General features: G+C 40.8%; 1 protein-coding gene across 12 annotated transcripts in view; it reads right to left on the bottom strand.

The window, feature by feature from the left end:
* The window catches only part of LOC105828305 (kinesin-like protein Klp10A), a 38,337-nt gene extending 19,213 nt beyond the window's left edge, over nucleotides 1–19,124 (bottom strand). For 2 of the 12 annotated variants that reach the window (XM_036293414.1, XM_028192193.2), the window contains exon 1: nucleotides 3,060–3,978. Coding sequence is in view for 3 of the 12 variants with exons in the window: in XM_036293432.1 (XP_036149325.1) it covers nucleotides 18,288–18,354 (67 nt within the window). In the remaining 9 variants the exon portion in view is untranslated. Of the gene's footprint in view, nucleotides 1–139; nucleotides 1,392–3,059; nucleotides 3,979–18,287 lie in introns of those variants that run through there. The other 10 variants (XM_028192195.2, XM_036293411.1, XR_003626170.2 and 7 more) reach the window with 9 other exon arrangements.
* Between the last annotated feature and the right edge of the window lie 506 nt (nucleotides 19,125–19,630).

Below are 19,630 nucleotides of genomic sequence, written 5' to 3' on the forward strand. Positions count from 1 at the left end.
ATTTATACCAGGGGAACTCTGTGTTTGTGTGTGTGTGTGTGTGTGTGTGTGTGTGTGTGTGTGTGTGTGTGTGTGTGTGTGTGTGTGTGTGTGTGTGTGTGTGTGTGTGTGTGTGTGTGTGTGTGTGTGTGTACCGCACGTTCGTTTCCAGATATCGATTGAATTGAACTTCACATGTGCGCGCTCAGTATCGCGAAGGTTAATGTCACGATCGACGGCGCGTAGATTCTTTTTTCCGCGGCACAAATGTGTCACTCGCGGCGGAATCGATACCCCGAACCGAGAGAAGTCACCGTGCACGCGCACAAATTCAGCGGCTCGTGTGTCACGGGATATAATGAGAGATTGTCCAAAAAGCCCCGCGCGCGCGGTGGAGCCCGGGATCGAGCATGCCGCGCGGTGGTCGAAGGTGAACTGACGCCGCGGCTGATTTGTATCGTTGTCGATTGCAGCGCGGACGATAATGAGAAGCGTTAACGGCACCTCGTTAACGATTACACAGCACCGTGCGAATTTTCACGACTGTGATTTCCCCTAACTTGATAAGTAAGGAAATGAAAGATCAAAGGGACGCACGTTTACCCACGTATCAAGTTTTCTTCTCGGCGAGAATTATCTCTCTCTAAATCTTAATCAGTGGATATTCACTGTCTTTCAGTAATTTTCACTTTACAATTAGTCAGTGTATTTATTTCACTGATAATCAATATGTATATCACTGGAAGTCAGTGTATTTCCACTGATCGAGTTTTCACTAATTCTGATTTAGAGAGCTTGCGTTCTATTTCCGATTATACGAAGGGAGAGGGGGGGGGGATAAATATCTTGCGAGAAAGTCAGGATCACCCATCGAATATGGACTGAAAATAAATTCGCAAGACTCAACTCTGCAGAAAGTTCTCGTTAGCATTTGTGCCGTTAACTCATTTCCGGCGAACTATACAATCTAGATAATCCAAACAATTTCGTAAGGGTCGCCGCGTAATATATTATTTCAAGTCGAGATGTAGAAAGATGGTAACAGATTCCCAGCCTGGAAGGAGAAATATATCTCGAGCCGCTTGATCGATCGCCAGCGATCCTCTTATGCGGATGTGTGTGACACTAGGTTTATCTAACGTTCGCGATATGCGACTCGAGGCTCCCGATGCGTGACCACACGGTACCAGCCCATATTTATTTACAGTATACTCGGAAGTCGAGTCTTTTCCTGCGCATACAAACAGCTGTTGCATCGCGGAAATGCACCACCGCGCCTCTCTTCGATAGGTACGAGCGCCGTAAGTCTCTCTCTCTTTCTCTGCCCACGCCATTTAAAAGATCGAAAACATCTTTAATCTCTACATAAATTTAAAGCGACCTTTTAACGCCGATATAAACTTATTAAAAAATCTTTAACTTGACTTTACTGTAACTAAATTTTTTTATCATGAAATTATTTTTTGCGTTCATTTTTGCGCAAATTTTATAATATAAAAGAATATGAAACACATATTACACTCTCTTTTTTTCTCCCCTGTAAAGTCAGTTAAAAAATGTCTCCAGTAAAAAAAATATTGGCAATTTGCTTTAGGATCGCCTTGATACCGACTCGCCGATCCTAATCGATGTTAATCAGCTACCTGTTTTCAAGCGCAATAAGCTGTGATTTCCATGAATAATGTGGGATCGAAGTCGAGACGGAAATAATGGTAGAGATGACGATGCGATCGGCACGCGTCGCCGTTTCGATTTCCATTCAAATGCATTTCGGTCGCGTCCCGATTAAACGAGGCATTAAAATGCTCTCGGTTCGGGGGTCCAGCCGCACGGTCTATTGAACATTAAATTTAAGCAGCCGCTTCCTGCGTCGCAGATCCGTCATGTGGAGAGGACGTAACGTTATATCGTCAATACACAAAGCGGAGATTCTAGAGAGAGAAATAATTTGTATGCGCGCGCGCGTGCATATGTACTAACCGATGCTATTGACCGCGAATTTCCTCGTGAGATCGCCAAGTGAAATGAAAATGGAAAGCAACAAAGGTGTCTCGTAGAGCTAATGATTAAATTTACAAACTAAACTAAGAAAACTGACGAACGCCATCGAAAGTCATTTCCAACTTATAAGAGATAAAGAGATAAAGAGATAAAGAGAGAGTTCTAATAAGAACTTAAGAACTGCTAAAAAAAGAATAAATAGCGAATTTCCATATAGAGAAATAGCTAAGTAATTAATAAGAATAATCGATTCATTTGTATAAAATAGAAATTCCACGTTTTCAAAATAAAGATTCATTTATACATTAATTTAACCTTAATTCCATCTCACGTGTATTATTCGTGTTACGAGTACCCCTTCGTTCATTGCATAAATCTTAAAATTACACTGAAATCGATGCATGCCCTATGTATTTTGTGCACGTAAAGCATTAATAGCTTCCGCGTGCACCGAAGCATCGGGCTGCATTTCTGATCGTCATCTCGTCGCGGATTTTTCAGATCGTGAGCACGAGAAGTAACTGAGACCGACTGTACCGTGCGGGATATAAAAAACAGTGTGGAAAATTGAGTTGTTAACTCGTGATGTGTAATAAGAGCCCGGTGTGTGAGCAAGCGAATGGAGGAACGAGTGGGCGAGTACGCAAAAAAAAAAAGACATACGAGTGAGAAGCAAAACGAACAAATAGACATATAAGAGCAGTATGTGTATTGTAAGAACGAAAATGTCTACAGTAAGATAGCTCGTAAATTAACGTAAATCGATGTAAGGAAAGCAATTTACAATGTTTAGATCTGATACATTTCGTATTGTGCAGAACATTCTCGTTTCTTCAACGAGATTTTTTTATAACGCATTTATATCAGCAATTGATATAAAATTAAATCTAAAATCACAGCCTAAAATTAAGTTTAATTTAAGTCCAGAATCACTCTTTTATTAATCATGTAATCTTAATTGTGGTCTTAATCTTGTTTTTTTTTTAACCAGATATTCCATAGTGTAAATATTAGCATTGAATTAAATTCGATTTAAATTAAAAATCAGTATAATATAAATTAAGTTGAATTTAAATCACTTTTTCATCACGTAATCTATTAATTATCTTGTAATCTTGTCGTCGTATAAAGCCGTCGAGATCAGCTGCTTTGTAACATCGCCATTTTCTCGAACACCAGTCACGATACACGGATATTGGTACACGATGATGCATTTCTGGAGTACACCGAGGATTAGTGCGATTTCATGTCCGAGGCGTTCACGACGCAGAAGAAGATACCAATGTGCAGTCGCAGTGGGTGGAAGGAAGGAAAACGACGTAGTCGTTCTTTAGTTCCCGACGACGACACGAAACACCGCCACTTTGCAGCGGGACCCCCGAGCCTGTTGTTACCGACCAGCCGTGGCCCGGGGTCGTATACGAAGTATCCTACAGCTAGGTTGCTAACGGCACCAGTCCCGGAACAGCTGGGCTTACACGGCAAGGTTGAGCTAGGTAAACGTGGCCCCCGGAATATTGCATATGTATGTAACGTTACGCACGCCTGCGTAGCACATCGCTGCTAGAGAGACGCCAATAAAGAGGAGGAGGAAGGCAAATTGAGTCCTCCGTAGATCGGATAGGATAGATTGCTTCGTGACTTCGCACTTATAAAAATTTAGCATCTATCAGAGCACCTATCAGCGAATACCAAGTCTTAATTTCAAATTGTCAACGCAGACATCGTTTCGCATAAATTAAATTGCAGGAGAAGTCAGAGTGTATCACGATTCCAAGAGTTAACGGTAAAAGAATTAACTTCTCTCGTTTCAATTTCTTTTAAGATTTCCTTAACATAAAAGTTGGACTTAATTCTTTGCTAACGGATAAGGATTTTACAATAATGTCTATAATATACAATTTACACCAAACGATAAGTTTTTTTGTTATACTCGTTGCACACATGCCGACGACTTTGGGCACTCTACATGTGGCTGTCACAAAAGCGGGTAAGAGGGTATTATATCATCCTCCTTCGTGTGCAGATTTTAAAAATAACCGCACGCAACTTCGCACGTGAAGAGACGGCACGTGAGAGCCGTTGTTAGATTAACGCGATATTCAATTAGATCTGATTTGCAATTAAATGCTAATTGGAATCTATAAAATCCAATACCCAGAGTCCATATTACAAATGCAGCCGTAGGTAACGTGTCGAAATTAGTTATGTACGTAGCGAAAATAACTGTAAAGTAACGGCGTTATTTGTAACAAAAGATAGCAAATCGCAGATAGCACCCCTATACGTGTAATTAGAAATTTATCTACGGTGAACGGTGCCTCGGTATAACTGTGCGTCAATTATCACACCTTTCAACAACACTTCTCGTGACTTATACGTTGCGTTTAACGCAGTTTCGTATTCTATGGAGGTACTATCGTATTCGAACGATGCCCTAAAACGTTCCTCGTAAAATTGATAAAGAGCACCGAATCCGAGCATGCCTTGGCAAAACGCCAATGCCGACGTCCTTCTCACGTTACGTTGCGGTGATCTATGACAAACGATCCGCGGCACGTTCTACCTGTAATGTAAATGCCTTCAGCAATTTTCATCCACCGCATAGGATGACTTGTTCTTGGAATAAAGTCATTTTATCCCGCGGGATAAGATAACGAAAATGCTTACCATGCGCATCTCGCGTTTAAACTTTACTGCCCGGTTAAAAAATGTAATGTTTTCTTTTTTTTTCTTTTTTTTTTAATAAAACCGCTTTGATAAGGGAAGCAAATAAAACTTAACTGATTCGACAAGAAAAATTTCAGCGCAAAATCGAGCGAGAAATCCGAACCGATTCGCGTCGACGGTTCTTCTCCGTTACGGAGAATTTCCCCTTTCGGTAGAATTGCAGTTCGCTGAAAATCGATGCAGCGCGCGATATAAACGAGAGATCAATGCACACGCCTGCCTTTTGTTATTTACCGGCGGCGACGTCACGCGAGCGTGCGCGTTTTATACAATTTTAATCATCCGTGAACGACGACAGATTGACATTTTGCTTCCTCCTCCCGGTTCTCCTCTGCTCGCCGGTCGGCGATGAGAATGGCGGAAGAAGACGTCGGTGATACCATTGTGCGGCGCCTCCGATTTACTTTCTATCGCAGCTCGCGGTTGTTCTAGTTTCATTTCGCGAAACCCGGTACCGTGAGCATAACTTGAGAATACGTAACGCGGAACATAAATTTTCTTCGTCGGTCGTCTCCCCTTTAATCTCGCTTTAACTTACTTTTCATCTTTTTCTGGTTCTAAGGAAAACAAAAAGAAAAGTTAAGCAAATATGATGTGGTCAATTAAGGCGAGCCGTGAACTATTAATTTAGAAGCTCCTTTATTATTATTCGCGAGAACATTTCGATTTAACTTAGTCTTCTTCAATCGTAACGCTTAGTTAGACTGAAGAAGACTAAAGTTAAGTCGAAACGTCTCGCGAATAATAATAAAGAAATTTCTAAATTAATATTTCATTTTCACCCGTTGACTGTTCGTCTTAATTAACATATCTATTCATCCTTATCATATTCTATTACTTAATAAAAGAGCGAAAGAAATCTTAAAAGTAAGTTAAACCTAGATTAAAATTAATCTACTTGATATAATCTACTAAAGTTACTCTAATTGGAAATAATGTAAAGAGATCGACATATGCATGGACATAAAAGACGGATTTAATGTCTCTTATATTTAATCCTACTTAAAATTTCGAAAAAATTATTCAAACGGTTCCACAAATTGGTACGTACATGAAACAACATCGTAAGATAAATCTTAGACAACATTTTCGAGTGAAAGTAAAACTGGATATATATTATAAACATTATGCGACACTAAAGAATGCAATAAACAAGCTGAAAAAAAGTTGCGAGTGACAAAAGATCAAAAGTTTGAAAATGCAATAAAATCCATTATGGATACTTGTAATGAACAGCCTTCAAAAGTATTTGGAAAACACACGAAAGATTGCGTATCTTTGCAATTGAAACTTCACTTTAGAGATCCCGAGCATATCTTTCTGTTCGACCAAAGCGATAATCGCGGATTTTTTTTTTTAACGTGTGTATGCGCGGAGAGGATGCTGTAGCAACACTGTGGCAAGAAGGGAAAGTGGAATTTGGGCTACACGCAGGAGTGCGCGCGAGCGAGCGAGCGAATGGATTTCGTGGGGATGCAAGACACTGGAGCACTCGACGGACGGGGACGGCAAATGACGTAAGATAAGATAAGACAAGGTGAGGTTTAGTGAGTCGAGAGAGGCTCCTTATGAACGTCCTTATAAGGCTGCGGCGCCCACGTGCGTGCGACTCTCGACGACTCGCGGTGCGCTTTCGGACAAGGACTATACAAGTCTCTCTCTCTCTCTCTCTCTCTCTCTCTCTCTCTCTCTCTCTCTCTCTCTCTGTATCTTTTTTTTTTAATTACCAGCTACGGTAAGTAGAGAGATATGGGAAGGACCTTAAACAGCATGACGCACGCATTTCGGTGGATCTAAATTTTCCATTACGGCATGGAAAATCACCAGGCTGTATTCAATTTCATGAAAATATTTTCGTGAATATATATAATATTCGTTGAATGGAAAAAAAGTGGATCGGGCTTTTATGAAAATACTCTCGTATTATACAATCAATTAATTTTCCTTACTGTATCATTAATTCGAAATACGAGAATTTTGTCAAATATAAGTTAGAGAGGAAAGTCATAATGCCATTCAATATAAAATTATATATATATCATATATATATATATAGATAAAATAAAATGTTAAATATACTTATAATAAGCTGAAACATAGTTTTTATATAAATTTAATTTTGACAGATAAATTTATCGAATTCATTGTAATTATATGAAAAAGTTGCAAGCACAGAAATAATTAAAAATCGTAAAAATTAATTAGTGAAATTGGAAGCTTCTTAATATATCAATTGCTATGCAAGTGTAAAAAATATTTGAGAAACATTTATACACTTCGTTAAAAAACAAAATAACACGTTTCAATAATTTTCAATTGCCAGAAGTAGAGATCAAGATACAAGATTAATCGTGGTGACCGGGACATGCTGACAAAATTAGTCATCGATCCTTTTACTCCGACATCTCTGTGTCGAGGATATCGTCGAGATTATTTGTGCGGGCGTTTTCTACAACGCGTAGCGGGATTATACGCAGAATGCGTGTCAGCCACTTGTTGCACAGCATTACCGCACCGTGTCCAAAGTGCATGGCTTGTTGTGTTAATAAATTACCTACGTACGCGTTACAAAGTTTCAAATAAGTAATAAATAACATTTCTAATCACAATAATAAAATTTAAAGTCAATAAATTCAATATTTTCAAAATTGAACAAAATATTAGAACATATAATCGGCAAAGTGATTGCATTTTGACAACTTTGCCGGTTTTATGTAATTACATAGACCATTAATATTTTTTGTTATGATTTTGTTATAATTTGTAGATATACAATAAATTAAATTGAATTAAAATTATCTACACACAATTACTTAACCCTCCGTCTGTACACTTATTTTCACTAACGCAGTCTGTACACTGACCCTTTTTTTAAATGTTAAATACATGTAAAAAATCTGAAAAAATTCCTAATTACTCTTGAGTAGACTACATTTTAAATTTTAATAATTATTTTGATCATTTATTAAAGGGAAGCCAAGCTCCGTCTAACCACCAGTCTTGTGGTTACACAAGTGAAAAATTTCGCTTGTTCCCTTTTGGGGTCAGTGTACAGATGAAGGGTTAAATTCTAATTTGTTCACTTCCCCAAAAATTGTTTTCTAAAAATATATTTAAAATATGCATCAATAAATATCATACTCGACAAAAAAAAAAATAACTTTCTAGCAGCATCATTTTGAAAAGTTCTAAAGATATTTTTGAGACACACACATACGTCTGAGAATTTATAAATATAAAATATTAAATATTTTCTGTAATTTTAGAATAAAGTACAAACAATAAAATACGGCTAATATAGATAATATTTCACATACACATATATAATATTTTTCTCCATTTTATTCGCCTTCCCTCCTACTTCCCGCACAATCAATTCGTTACGTTGTACTTGACATGAGATCGTCGCGCGCTTATTATCATCGTTTGGCGCGCGATGCAATTAATAACGTCGTCATGCGGAGCGTAATTGACAAACGTACCCCACTTGTTAATCAAACATGCGCGTCCTGCTTATACGCGTGGCGCATTACTACCAAAGCCTTCGATTGCAGGCATCTTGAGTGCATCTACTTGAATGTCTGTCCACTGTCGCTCACCAGGCTCCAGATACCGCGGCCGAAATAGAGCGCGGACAAAAATAGACGCGTGTTGCCCGTTAATGCGCGAGATGAAAGAAATTGCAACGGGACGAGCGCATTAGAACGCGTGACGCCGGTTTACCCGAGCGAGTCCGGCTTAGAGGTATCTGAAGAAGTATCATAAAAGGCGCTTCCCTGAAGAAATATCGTTAAAACCATAAACTCTGGGATTTCTCGAAATTCTCAGTGAGGATCCGTCCAACTTGTATATTCGACAAATCGATACGAAATAGAATCGAAACGTACCAGACGAACCAACCAGAGATCAACTTGGATGCCACTTAGGCCTGAACCCGAAGTCTCGTTTGTCCGGCAATGAGTTCACGCTGAATCACACGCGACAAATAGCCAACCACCGTTTCTCTTGATGCGCGCAAAAAGGAACGCAGCCAATGCGCGCGTTTTCCCGATCGTTAGCAGACCGCACGTGCAATGCCATAATTTTTTTTTTTCTTTTTCAGTTCACGAAGGCCAGACGCTTTAAACATGGGCAATAGTGAACGCGCCGCGTCGCGCGGCCACGTGAACAACTCGGCCGATTGATATGACATTTTCGCACTGCGAAACGGGCGGAAGAGATCTTCGTGCGTTTTCGAACGACGCAGAGGATGCGAGTTTAATTTCCATCGTCGCATCGATTACCTTCGAGTATATACATATACATATACCGTACGGCGACAGAGCTTGAGGACGACGTGAATTGAGATCGTTCTGAATTGTCTCGCACAAAATACAGCGTTAAATTTTATATGATGGCAAACGTGTTTTAAAAGAACTAAACTAATCCTTTTACTGAAGTTTATTTCTCTTTAATCATACATCCTAAAACCTCATAAAGATATATTCCCAGAATATTTACTAAAAAATAAACAAAATAAAATAAATCAGAGAATTCTCGATTTCCCAGGAACTTTAATCAAAGTCCTAGATAAGATTAATTTTGGTAGAGGAAATCTAAATTTAAATTATAAAATTTTTCAATTATATGATTAAAATTTAAAATATCATTATATAATTAAATTTAAAAAATCTAAAAATTTTCCTCAGTATATCAATAAAATCCCATAAAAAAGTACACTGAAAAAAAAGTAATATATTCAATAAGATATGTTATTGCGGGCTGCCAATTACAGATATACTCAATACAATAATATACTTGCATAACATTGTACTTGCATTAATAGCAAATATTATTGTATTGAGTATTTTATGTAGTTGGCAGCCCGCAATCACATATGTTATTGGCTACATTATTTTTTTTCTGTGTATATCACTTTCAAGAGTAAAAAAGAAATCTCCTAAAAATTCTAAGAGTTTTCTTGAATAAACACCACATCGAAATGTATATGTATTACGTAAATTTTAAGTACACTCTAAACTCGCAGATTAAAAAAACCTGTATAACAGACTTTAAAAGCCATACTTTCGCTCAATTTTAAGGTCAAATGTTTCATATGAATATAATATCCTCTTCCTACTATGTACGTAGCTTTAAACAGATTTTAACTTGCAAAACAGCCGTTACCTTCGCTCAATTTACAGGTAAAAGATCAAACGCTTCATATGAATATAATATTCCCTTCCTGCTATGTGGTTCAGTTCACGTAACAAAGTTCCTCATTTAGTTCTCGTAACAAAGTAATGATGCAATTGCACTCCAACGACGCGTTTCCCTGATCATGCTGCGTAAAAACTGTTACACGCGAATGTATGCGTCTCCCGTTCCTCGTTTCGGAACATTTCTCGCGGAATTCGCGGCGGCCGGCCTGCCATATGTATATCGGGGACGATCTGTGCGTGTTATGCGTGAGGGCGCGTTGCGATGCCGTCCGTGAAAAAAAAAAAAAATAGTAACTCGCGCGGCGGTTACGGCAATTGTGTCAGAAATTCTCGCGAATTAATCGGCCCGCCGGTAAGTTCGCTAACGAACCGAAACGTTCGTTACCGCAGAACTCAATGACGCCCATTCAGCGCGCGCGGGATCGCGCGGTTACGTAACGAATTAGCCGCCAATTGGAGAAGGTCGAATCGAAAACTTGGCGAGTATATCTGTCAAAGTGCCGGAAATTGCCCGCAACCTAATACTATAACTTCTTCGGGAAACGGGCTAGATACAAAGCTGATAAGACGACCCACGAAAGAGTTACATTCTCGCAGACTCGATTTTCTTGTGTCTATCGTATCATCATGATTAATTGTAAATTGGGATTGTAAGATATGGAAATGAATCTCGCGTGGAGAATGTACATGTAGACGGCTATGTGCGCTGCGTAGGAAACAAGGAGAGTGGTGCATATGCGTGTATTCACAGGGTGAGGGCAGATAAGCGGCGCGGCGCGCCGCGATAAGCAGATGATCGATGGCGCTTCCGGTGACGTAAAGTGTTCCAGGGCTGCAATTATCGATAATTATCGAATTGACCGATTTAATGCTTCGAACGCGGCTGGGTAGGAACCTTTGAGCATAGCACGCATTAACAGGCAAAAGCCGTGCACGGGCAGCGCACACGCGTGTGCGTGTAACCGGCTGTTGGCAAACCCTTGCCTTTCCTGGCGACCAGTCTGACTCATTCGACGGCAGAAAGAACGCGTTAATAAAAACCGCGCGGATTGTCTTATAAAAGAGCAGAGTGTGGCATTCCAGAGCCAAAGGACTCGGAAAAGTATAATCGGAACGTATATCGCGGTACGCGCTTAAGTAAAGGAAAATATCAAGCGCGAAAATCATTCCTGTAGAGAAATATAAATCAGAATAAATATAAGTTGGATACAAGAGCCAAAATAAATAAAAATGTCGATAAATAACGAACGATCTTCGATACTTTCACCTAAGGAAAATCGAGTGTACACACAAGCGTCAATTTTATTTACCAACTACCGTACACTGAAATATCATGGGCCTCGCATCTATTTGAAAGCACATGATTTTGGAATTTTTCCCCTAAATTATTAATAATACAAAATAATTCGATCCAGGTTAAGTGAATTAAAGTTTGCGAACCTCTGTGTTTTGGCGCGTAGGAGAAGACGTAGGAAAAGAGATGATATGTTGAGCCATGATGAAGTACAGAGCAGAGAAAAGAAGATAAAAACTATCATTACGTAAATATTGGCTAACTCAGTGTTCCCAGTGTAGGCGAATGAATTTATGCGGGACAAACATCAACGCGGAACACACTATTCCCTTTAATTCTAGAGCACTCGACCACGAAAGCTCGCGCCGATGCGACGCTCGTAATTCAATTTCGATCTGCACACGGTCAGCCGGAAGTCGATTGGTTCCCATCGCAGAACTTCCTGACCACACGCGATCGTGGCATTAATAGAACTCGAGTCTTAAATTTTGCAAAATGTGTACGTGATTCCGGCGGTTCTTTAACCCCGCAATTTGTATTGTCTATTTCTTTTTGAACTTAAACAAGTTTTCCGACGTGACAGAAGAAATTTAAAGAATAACACGAAGAATTATTGTAAATTGTCCTATTTGTAAGATAACGATCGAAATAAATAAATGAATAAACTTCAAACTATTATACAGAATACTAGAATTTATATCCGATCTTTTGATACATAAATTATTTGAAAACGCATTTTGCATATTCGTTTGCATACCCAAATGTCAACGGAACATTACTGGGACGAACGAATAGGTAGTGACAAAGACCGTCTAAGATTGGAATCCCACAAGGACGAGTGGAAGCCTTAGAAATATTCCGCGTTGGCGGACTAATATTGTGCAAAATGCGCGACGCATGTAATATGAAATAATCCAAGTTTCCAAGCACGATTGCGTGATGAACAATACTACAAATTGTAAATAGCATCATCGATAAAATAATATGATGTTCGATCGACAGTGTTTCATCACTTGCTAAAATTGAAGTCGACGTAACTGATGGGCTTCCTATAAAAATAAGTCCAAAAAGTTAAATTTTCAGGAAACAAAAGAATTCTCATTTTTATAACTTATTGTTTAAATATGGCAATTTTTCCAGATATATATGTATAAAAACAGAGTTAAAACTTTGATTAATATTTAAAAAATTCATTTAAAATAAAAAATAGTAAACTTGTTTTTGCGAGAGTTTTCTATTTATTTTCTATTTATCCTATAATATATTCTGTGTTTACTTTTTTATAACATTAATACCGATAAAAGATAAAAAAGAAAATAACTTTAAAATATAAAATAATATATCTTAACGTTTTACTTTCCACATTTATACATAATTTTGCTCTTTACAAAAACATCTTTTTATATACTTCTATTTATATGTACATAAATCGTATAAAATGCAGTTCTTTTTCAATTATATGTGTAAAACGGACAAACAGATTTTTTATTAAGCAAAATGAAACAAAAATTAATTTCTAATTTTATTATATAATACTTGAACAAATAAGTAAATAACGAAACCTTCTAGGTAATCTTTTAGGCAAACTTCAGATCAACTCTATTTTAACGAGACTATTATTGAATCTTTTCTGCCAAGAAATACAAAATTGTTATCAAACGCCAAAAAATTAACCCGATGAAAAGTTATACAGTAATACACGTAGACTCCTCATCCTCTTTTCGCGAGAGAGAAATTCTAAATTCATTATGGAATATGACACTCTTCCAAACTTCTCAGAGTTACTACCTAGGCAAAATTCAAAGATCGATATCTAGCGTCTTGGCAAGTTTCGCATCCGACAGTCAGCATCTGTCGGACGATTAATATTATCAAGGAGCACCTCGGCGCAAAGGAAATGCCACGCGAGTTTTGCTTGCGCTTGCAAAAAGCGAATTTCTCGAGAGAGAGCCGCGCCTATATATATATATATATATATTATGCGGGAGGCTGTCCAACGAGGCACCCATTGCTAAATATCGATCGTACCGCAATGTGTACGTGAACGACTGAAGTGCCCGAAGTGTCCGAGGGGTGGTCTGATTCACGCGATCATATTTCTGGCGGACCAGGTGCGCGCCGCGCGAAAACGCCGTGACTCGCACACGACGTGGCACGGCGAAAACTCGAATACGAAATTTTACGACCGACGTGGCGAACTCTGCGTTTAGCGGATTATACGAATTGCAAAAGTTCCACATCAGTGAGGGGATCAGTAAATTTCCCTTGTGTGTGCATGTGCGAGAATTTCTCTCTCTCGCTTGCGGATATAATGCGCCTTCCTTTTCAGAAAGCTGTAATGTTTAATGACGATGACAGCTTCAACATTATTTACACGATAACTCCGGGCGCAACGAGAGAGAGAGCAACGATAATTCAAGATAACGCGTGTAATCCTCGGCGGAATGCTCCGTTCCCGGTTTAACCGTTCGTAATAGATGCTACTGCATGGGAATAAATAATGGAAATAAATAAATAAGGAAATCACGCGCGTCGGCACAAAAACTCTTGATAAACGGAAGGGTATTTCGTTTTCGCGCGCATTTCCTTTTAGCATTATTTTCAATTTTCATTACGCTGTATTTATTAAAAATCCTATCGCGCCGCCGGGAATCACTCGCATCAGAATGCGAAACGGAAACCTCTGCGCGCAGCAGAAAAAGGACTACCGCTCGAGGAGCGCAATGATATTTCTTCCCATGCGTGCCGCAACGTAAAGTGGTTAACAATAAAGCAATTCCCGCGCGGTCTTTAAGAACCTCTGCGAATTATGAATGCCCCGGTAAGCAGTCAACAGAATGAAATGCAGGCACCACGTCCGCCACCCACGACGCGATACGAATACACAGAATAATTAGTATTAAAGTTCGTGCCAAATAATGAATTACACAAACGACGTACCTGCGAGATTAAATTCCAATTAATATTGTAATAAATAGTTCCGTAATACTTGCGTGCTGTGGAGACCTCTTCCAAACAACGTGTGGATCCAGAGAGAATAATTAATAAGTCCAAAGTTTCATACTTTATGAAGATCTCCCGTACGCCGCAAGAGCCGGAATATCTCGGCCAAATAAATATCGAATCGCATAGTAAAGGGTACAAAGAAAACGTGAGAAAACTGCGAATACAACGGATAAGTTGCAAGTTCCTTGGAACATTGTGTTGCAATTATAAATTACAATTTTTTTCACAAATAAAAATATAAATTTTCTTCTTGCCGCGCTTATGAAACAGAAAATCGTTGTATTATCCACATTCGTACGCAAAGAATTACAAAACGCGTTTCCACTTTGTACGAAAAGAAACGTTCAGAAAATTATTATATTTAGACCGCAGTATAGCGTATAGTCGAGTCTCTCGCGAATTATGAATGCCCTGATAAGCATCCGAGAGAGCACACGAGCGAGCGGCCGGTGGCTGCCTAGTTCGTTTACGCGGAATATTTTCGCATGGCTCGAAAAGTGAGTATTGTGTCTGGTGCGCGGCTGGTGTGTTCCGCCGGATCAATTATGCCACTCTCCCCTAACGCGCCGCTCGCTCGCTCGCTCGCTCGCTCGTTCGTTCGTTCGTTCGCTCCTACCGCAATGTGCCGCCTCGCGAGCGAACGTAACGGTGAGCAGCCGACGGACGGGTGTGCATCCGAAGTGCAGGCTGCACCGAGCGTAAACTCCGCGCCCGGCCACGTCTATAATTGATGAAACTCCCCCGGCGCGGTCGCGTTGAATTAAATATCGAAAGATATATCCGCCGAACGCGCTCCTATCTCTTTTGCCAGGAGACTGCTACGAGAACGAATGGGCGACCGAACTTTTGAGGACTTACACACATGGACCTGGAGATATCCTCAAAAATTTACGAAAGCCCAGATAGCTGGACAGCAATTTTCTCGGATGGATTTATGGCAACCGCGTTTGTGCCTCTTTCCGATGATTATAGCTCCCGGTCTGTTTTCTTTATTTCCGCCGATTAGTTTCCGTTTAGTTCTCGAAACTATCTTGGCACGCGAAAGATGTAAAAAGACTATAAAAAATATGTGTCTCTTCCTAGCTAACTGCTTGGTAAAAATTAATTTTCTACACTAAAAAAAGTTGTTAGACCGATTAAATGCTTTTGTTAATTCTATATTAATTACAAACATTTCGAAAGTATTAATCTCGATTTTTGTATTTTTTTTTGTCTATATTTCAGTCAAACTTTACCACACTCGTTTTACATATGTAAGATGTAAAATTTTAAAGAGATTTTCAAGATTATTAAGCCCAACAAGAAGACTGAAGTTCACTCTTTTTCAAAACTTCCAACATTCATTTAATTATGAAAGACAAAGGGAGCAAACTTTTGAGTAGTAACATATATACATTTAGTTTAAATATAAAAATACCAAAACTAAAAAAGTTACAGCAAACTGTAAATGTATTTTAAGTCGAGTTAACCACTTTTTTCTCGTTCAATTACATGATAAAAAAAAAAGAAACAAAATCGAGGTCAGAAACGTAACACGCGTTTCATGCGCGGATACATATACGTACGGTTAGAGTTTAAAAAGAGTTATACCCGCGTAGAAATGGCAGTTAGTAATCTACACTATTACATTCCGTCGACATGTGCTAGCATAGGTATGCCCGAATAATCGATATCGGGCGCCACATGTATAAACAATTGCAAGATCAATAGGAGAGCATAGACACATCACTGACGTCAATTTTGGATCTAATATCTGTACTCTTACGTAAACGAGGACGCCGAGTTCGTGTCGGAAGTTAAATTCGCGAACACGAATGTAAGATTTCATCTTCGATTAATCCCTTCAGGCATCGAGAAGGGAATATAATCTCGTGCAAATCGCTTTCTTCCCCCCTCCCTCATCCCTTCATCTAAATGTTTTCCCATTGTATTGAAAGTGATTTACAACTATTATTATTTTTAATATTCAAATGCTATCATCCGTTGAACTTAAAAATATCCGATTGATCCTCGAGATAACGAGAGAAAATGCACAGCGCGTCCGCATTTGTTCATGAATTCCTAAGGAATCTTGCGGCCACTGCGCCCGATAATCGACCTAAACTAATTAATTAATTAGAAGACGCTCGTTCAATTTACCTCGGAAAAAGCTTGATCGTTTTACCAACAGATCCTCGTTACTTCGCGCGTTGGCACGGAGCTCTAGCTTTAGCACCTTGGAGATCGATTTGAAAACGCGAGCCGCGTTTCGTGACTTCCGCTCTCTTCGTTTACGCTAACGAGAACGCAGCTCTCGTGCTGTGGAAGCTCGCGAGAGATTTTTCGGTCTCGTTCTACATGTCGGGAACAACACGCGGGCGGTGAAAGGAAGTTACTACCGTCTTGCGACTCGATCGACACGGCGTCGAAACATCCGTTATTACGCCCGCTCGCAGGAATTCGGATGGCACGCCGATGGAATAATCTCGGAAGCAATTTCCGCCGGAAAAGACGGGATCCCTCCCTGATATCGTCATCCCTGGTACCTTATACCTGGTCTCACGCGTGTCAACTCTCAGCGTTTCTCAGAAATTGAAGTCGTCGTGCCCGCATATGCAGTTAACAATGCACACGACGCTAATTCAATGCGCAAAAAATTCTTACGTGTCTTTATGTTTTACACGGATTAAAAATCCGTCACTCTTTCTTTGGTTATTCAATGTTTTAAATAACAATATATATTGGTTTTATTTTTTCAGTTAAATAAAAAATAAATCGATCTGTCAGTCGCATACAAATCGCAATTTTAGTTCGCGAGAAGAGTAATTTGTCTCTACTAATTTAAAAAACCACCAATTTTTCGGATGTTATAATGGAGAAACTATCCGCTCTGATCTTGTTCACCGAGAGAAAAATATTTGGTATTTGTGACTACAATTGATTGCTAAAATGATTATGGTTAGAAGCTCCTTTTTAACAGTCATCATTGTTGTAATAACAAAAACACATGTGCAATGTCTTATACTCACAAAAAAGATTGCAATTATATAATATAAGTACAGTTGGCATAAAAAAATAATTTAACCATTTTCTTTACTATCACTGCATTATAGTAGTAATAACAATTGAAAAAATGAAGCACCTAACAAATTAGTTATTTCAACATTTAATTGCAATCAAAAATATGAAATACGTTTCTCTCATCGTTCAAGAATTCATTTCTTCATCTCGATATTTTAATAAAAAAGATCCGTCCGCTCCGACAACCAGATATATTGTGAACATTGTGCTCTTAATTATTTACAGGGATTTATGACGAGAAAAGACGTCGCAAAGGACAACGAAGAAAGATGGGGAGGGGGGGGGAGAGGCAGCGAGGTCCTGACGAGAGAGGGGGAAAAAAAGAAAAACAAATATGGCGCGAAGGGGAGAACTCGCGCGAACCGCGGAAGAAAGGTCGTGCACGAAATTTCCCGTATATGGGAACGCGGGTCCGGAGACACACGGCCAGCCGGCTCGGTCGATCTATCGATCGATCGAGGATTCGGGGCCCACGCGTGAATCGTCGCGACGACGCGCGGCACATAGCCGCGCGTGACAAGCGCGGCTGCGGAAGAGCACGGAGACGCACGAGCGAGATATTCAGGTACGTGATGGAGGGAAGAAGCGGATGAGGGACAATGGGGTGATCAAAGGAAAAAAAATAAAGAGAAATAAAGGCGCGGAATAGAGAAAAGGAAGGCAACGCGAGACGTATGCGCTCCTTCGCGGGAGAAAGAGAGAGAACGCACGAGAGAAAGAGAGAAGAATGGGAGAGACAGAGAGCTTGACGACCGCACGAGGAGCAAAGACACCGATAGCAATAAGTGCGGAAGAGGCGCGGAGGGAGGGAGACGGGGGGGAGGGATATAAGGAGAGGCCGAGGAGGATGACCGAGTGAGAAGTCGCAGGAAATTCGCGATGGAATGAAAGGAATCAACGCGCGAAAGAGAAAGAGAAAGAGGGGGAGAGAAAGACCGGGAGAAAGGGGGCGAGGGGAGACGAGAAAACGGAACGCGTGTACAATAAATATCTTGGATGGAATTTGTCGCACTTACCGTCGGTCCTCTGGATGTTTATGCTGCAGCCGACGTCGAACTTGCACGTACCGTGATCCATGGTCATTTAATCGGTCTCGCGCACCTCGTTCGGCAGCATAAAACGCGGCCGGCTTCCTCGGTTGACTACCACCGCGGCCAAACGGACTCCGCACGCGGTCCGATTAATCGACTCGAGATGCGTGTGTGCGAGGAGGAGAAAGAGAGAGAGAGAGAGAGAGAAAGACAGAAAGACGCACAGAGAACGAGCGAGAGAGAGAAAAGGGAGGGAGCGAGAGACCGCGATCGACTCTCGCGCGACGGTTGACAGTTACAGGAGCGTTCGCATTCAAACTCGCGTGGCGACCGGTCGGTTGCCTGCCAGATTCCCCTGTCTCCTTCCTTCTTTCCGCGGGCTCCTCGACGATGACGCACCCTCCACTCCCTCTCGCAACCTCCTTCGCCGTCCCTCCGTCGCGTAATCCTCTCCGTTCTCCCCCGGGGAACGCGCCTCTCCCTCGGCACCAGGGCACGCCCGCGCGTACCCGACCGCGATTCTCGCTCTCGGTCTCACGATCCTCGCCGTTCCCGTCGTCGCCGTCGACGAGGTCAGCAGCGCGAGCGAGCGAGCAAGCACGAACGAGCACGCACACGGGCACACGCACACACACACACACCACGCGCGGGAGCGCGCGCGAGTGCACGACCACGAGATTCCGCGGAGATTTCCGCGCGTACCAGCCGAATTACACCCGCGGCTCGGACGTTTTTCGGTATCTCCGCGCGTCCGAGGGGACGGCCGTTTCGGTTCGCCTTCGTACCGGGATACACCACCGCCAGTGTCCGTTATTGACAACGGAAAGGACTGCGAGCGCCAACTCCCGGCCGGCGCGCGCGCCCGATCGGCCCGACATCTGCCGGCGCGGGCCCGCCGGACCGCGCGGCACGAGCGCGACCGGTCGCGACATCTGTGCGCGCGTGCGCGCAACCACCGATTTCTTCCTGCGTTCCCGGTAAAACTGGTGCTCTTCGATCCGCGTTCACTCGATGCTTTATCGATCGTGAATTCATCTTTTTTTTTTTATTGAAAAATGAAATTCGGGATTGGGCATCACATATAAAATAAATATCCTGCATTATACATATATTATACAATTGGCCTGTCCTTCTTAGCTGCACTGCTGCACTGATGCAATGAGAAAAAATATATTTGTCTCACTTTAACTCATGGTTGCACCAGTGCACCAGACAGCTAAAAAACAGGCCAAATGTTAACTATGTAAACTATATAGACAATGTAAATTATCTAAACTATATTTTACGTGTTGTTATGTAAATAATAATTCTATGAATAATAAGATTCA

This window comes from Monomorium pharaonis, chromosome 1 (genome assembly GCF_013373865.1).
Source record: "Monomorium pharaonis isolate MP-MQ-018 chromosome 1, ASM1337386v2, whole genome shotgun sequence".
Classification (NCBI taxonomy): Eukaryota; Metazoa; Arthropoda; class Insecta; order Hymenoptera; family Formicidae; genus Monomorium; species Monomorium pharaonis.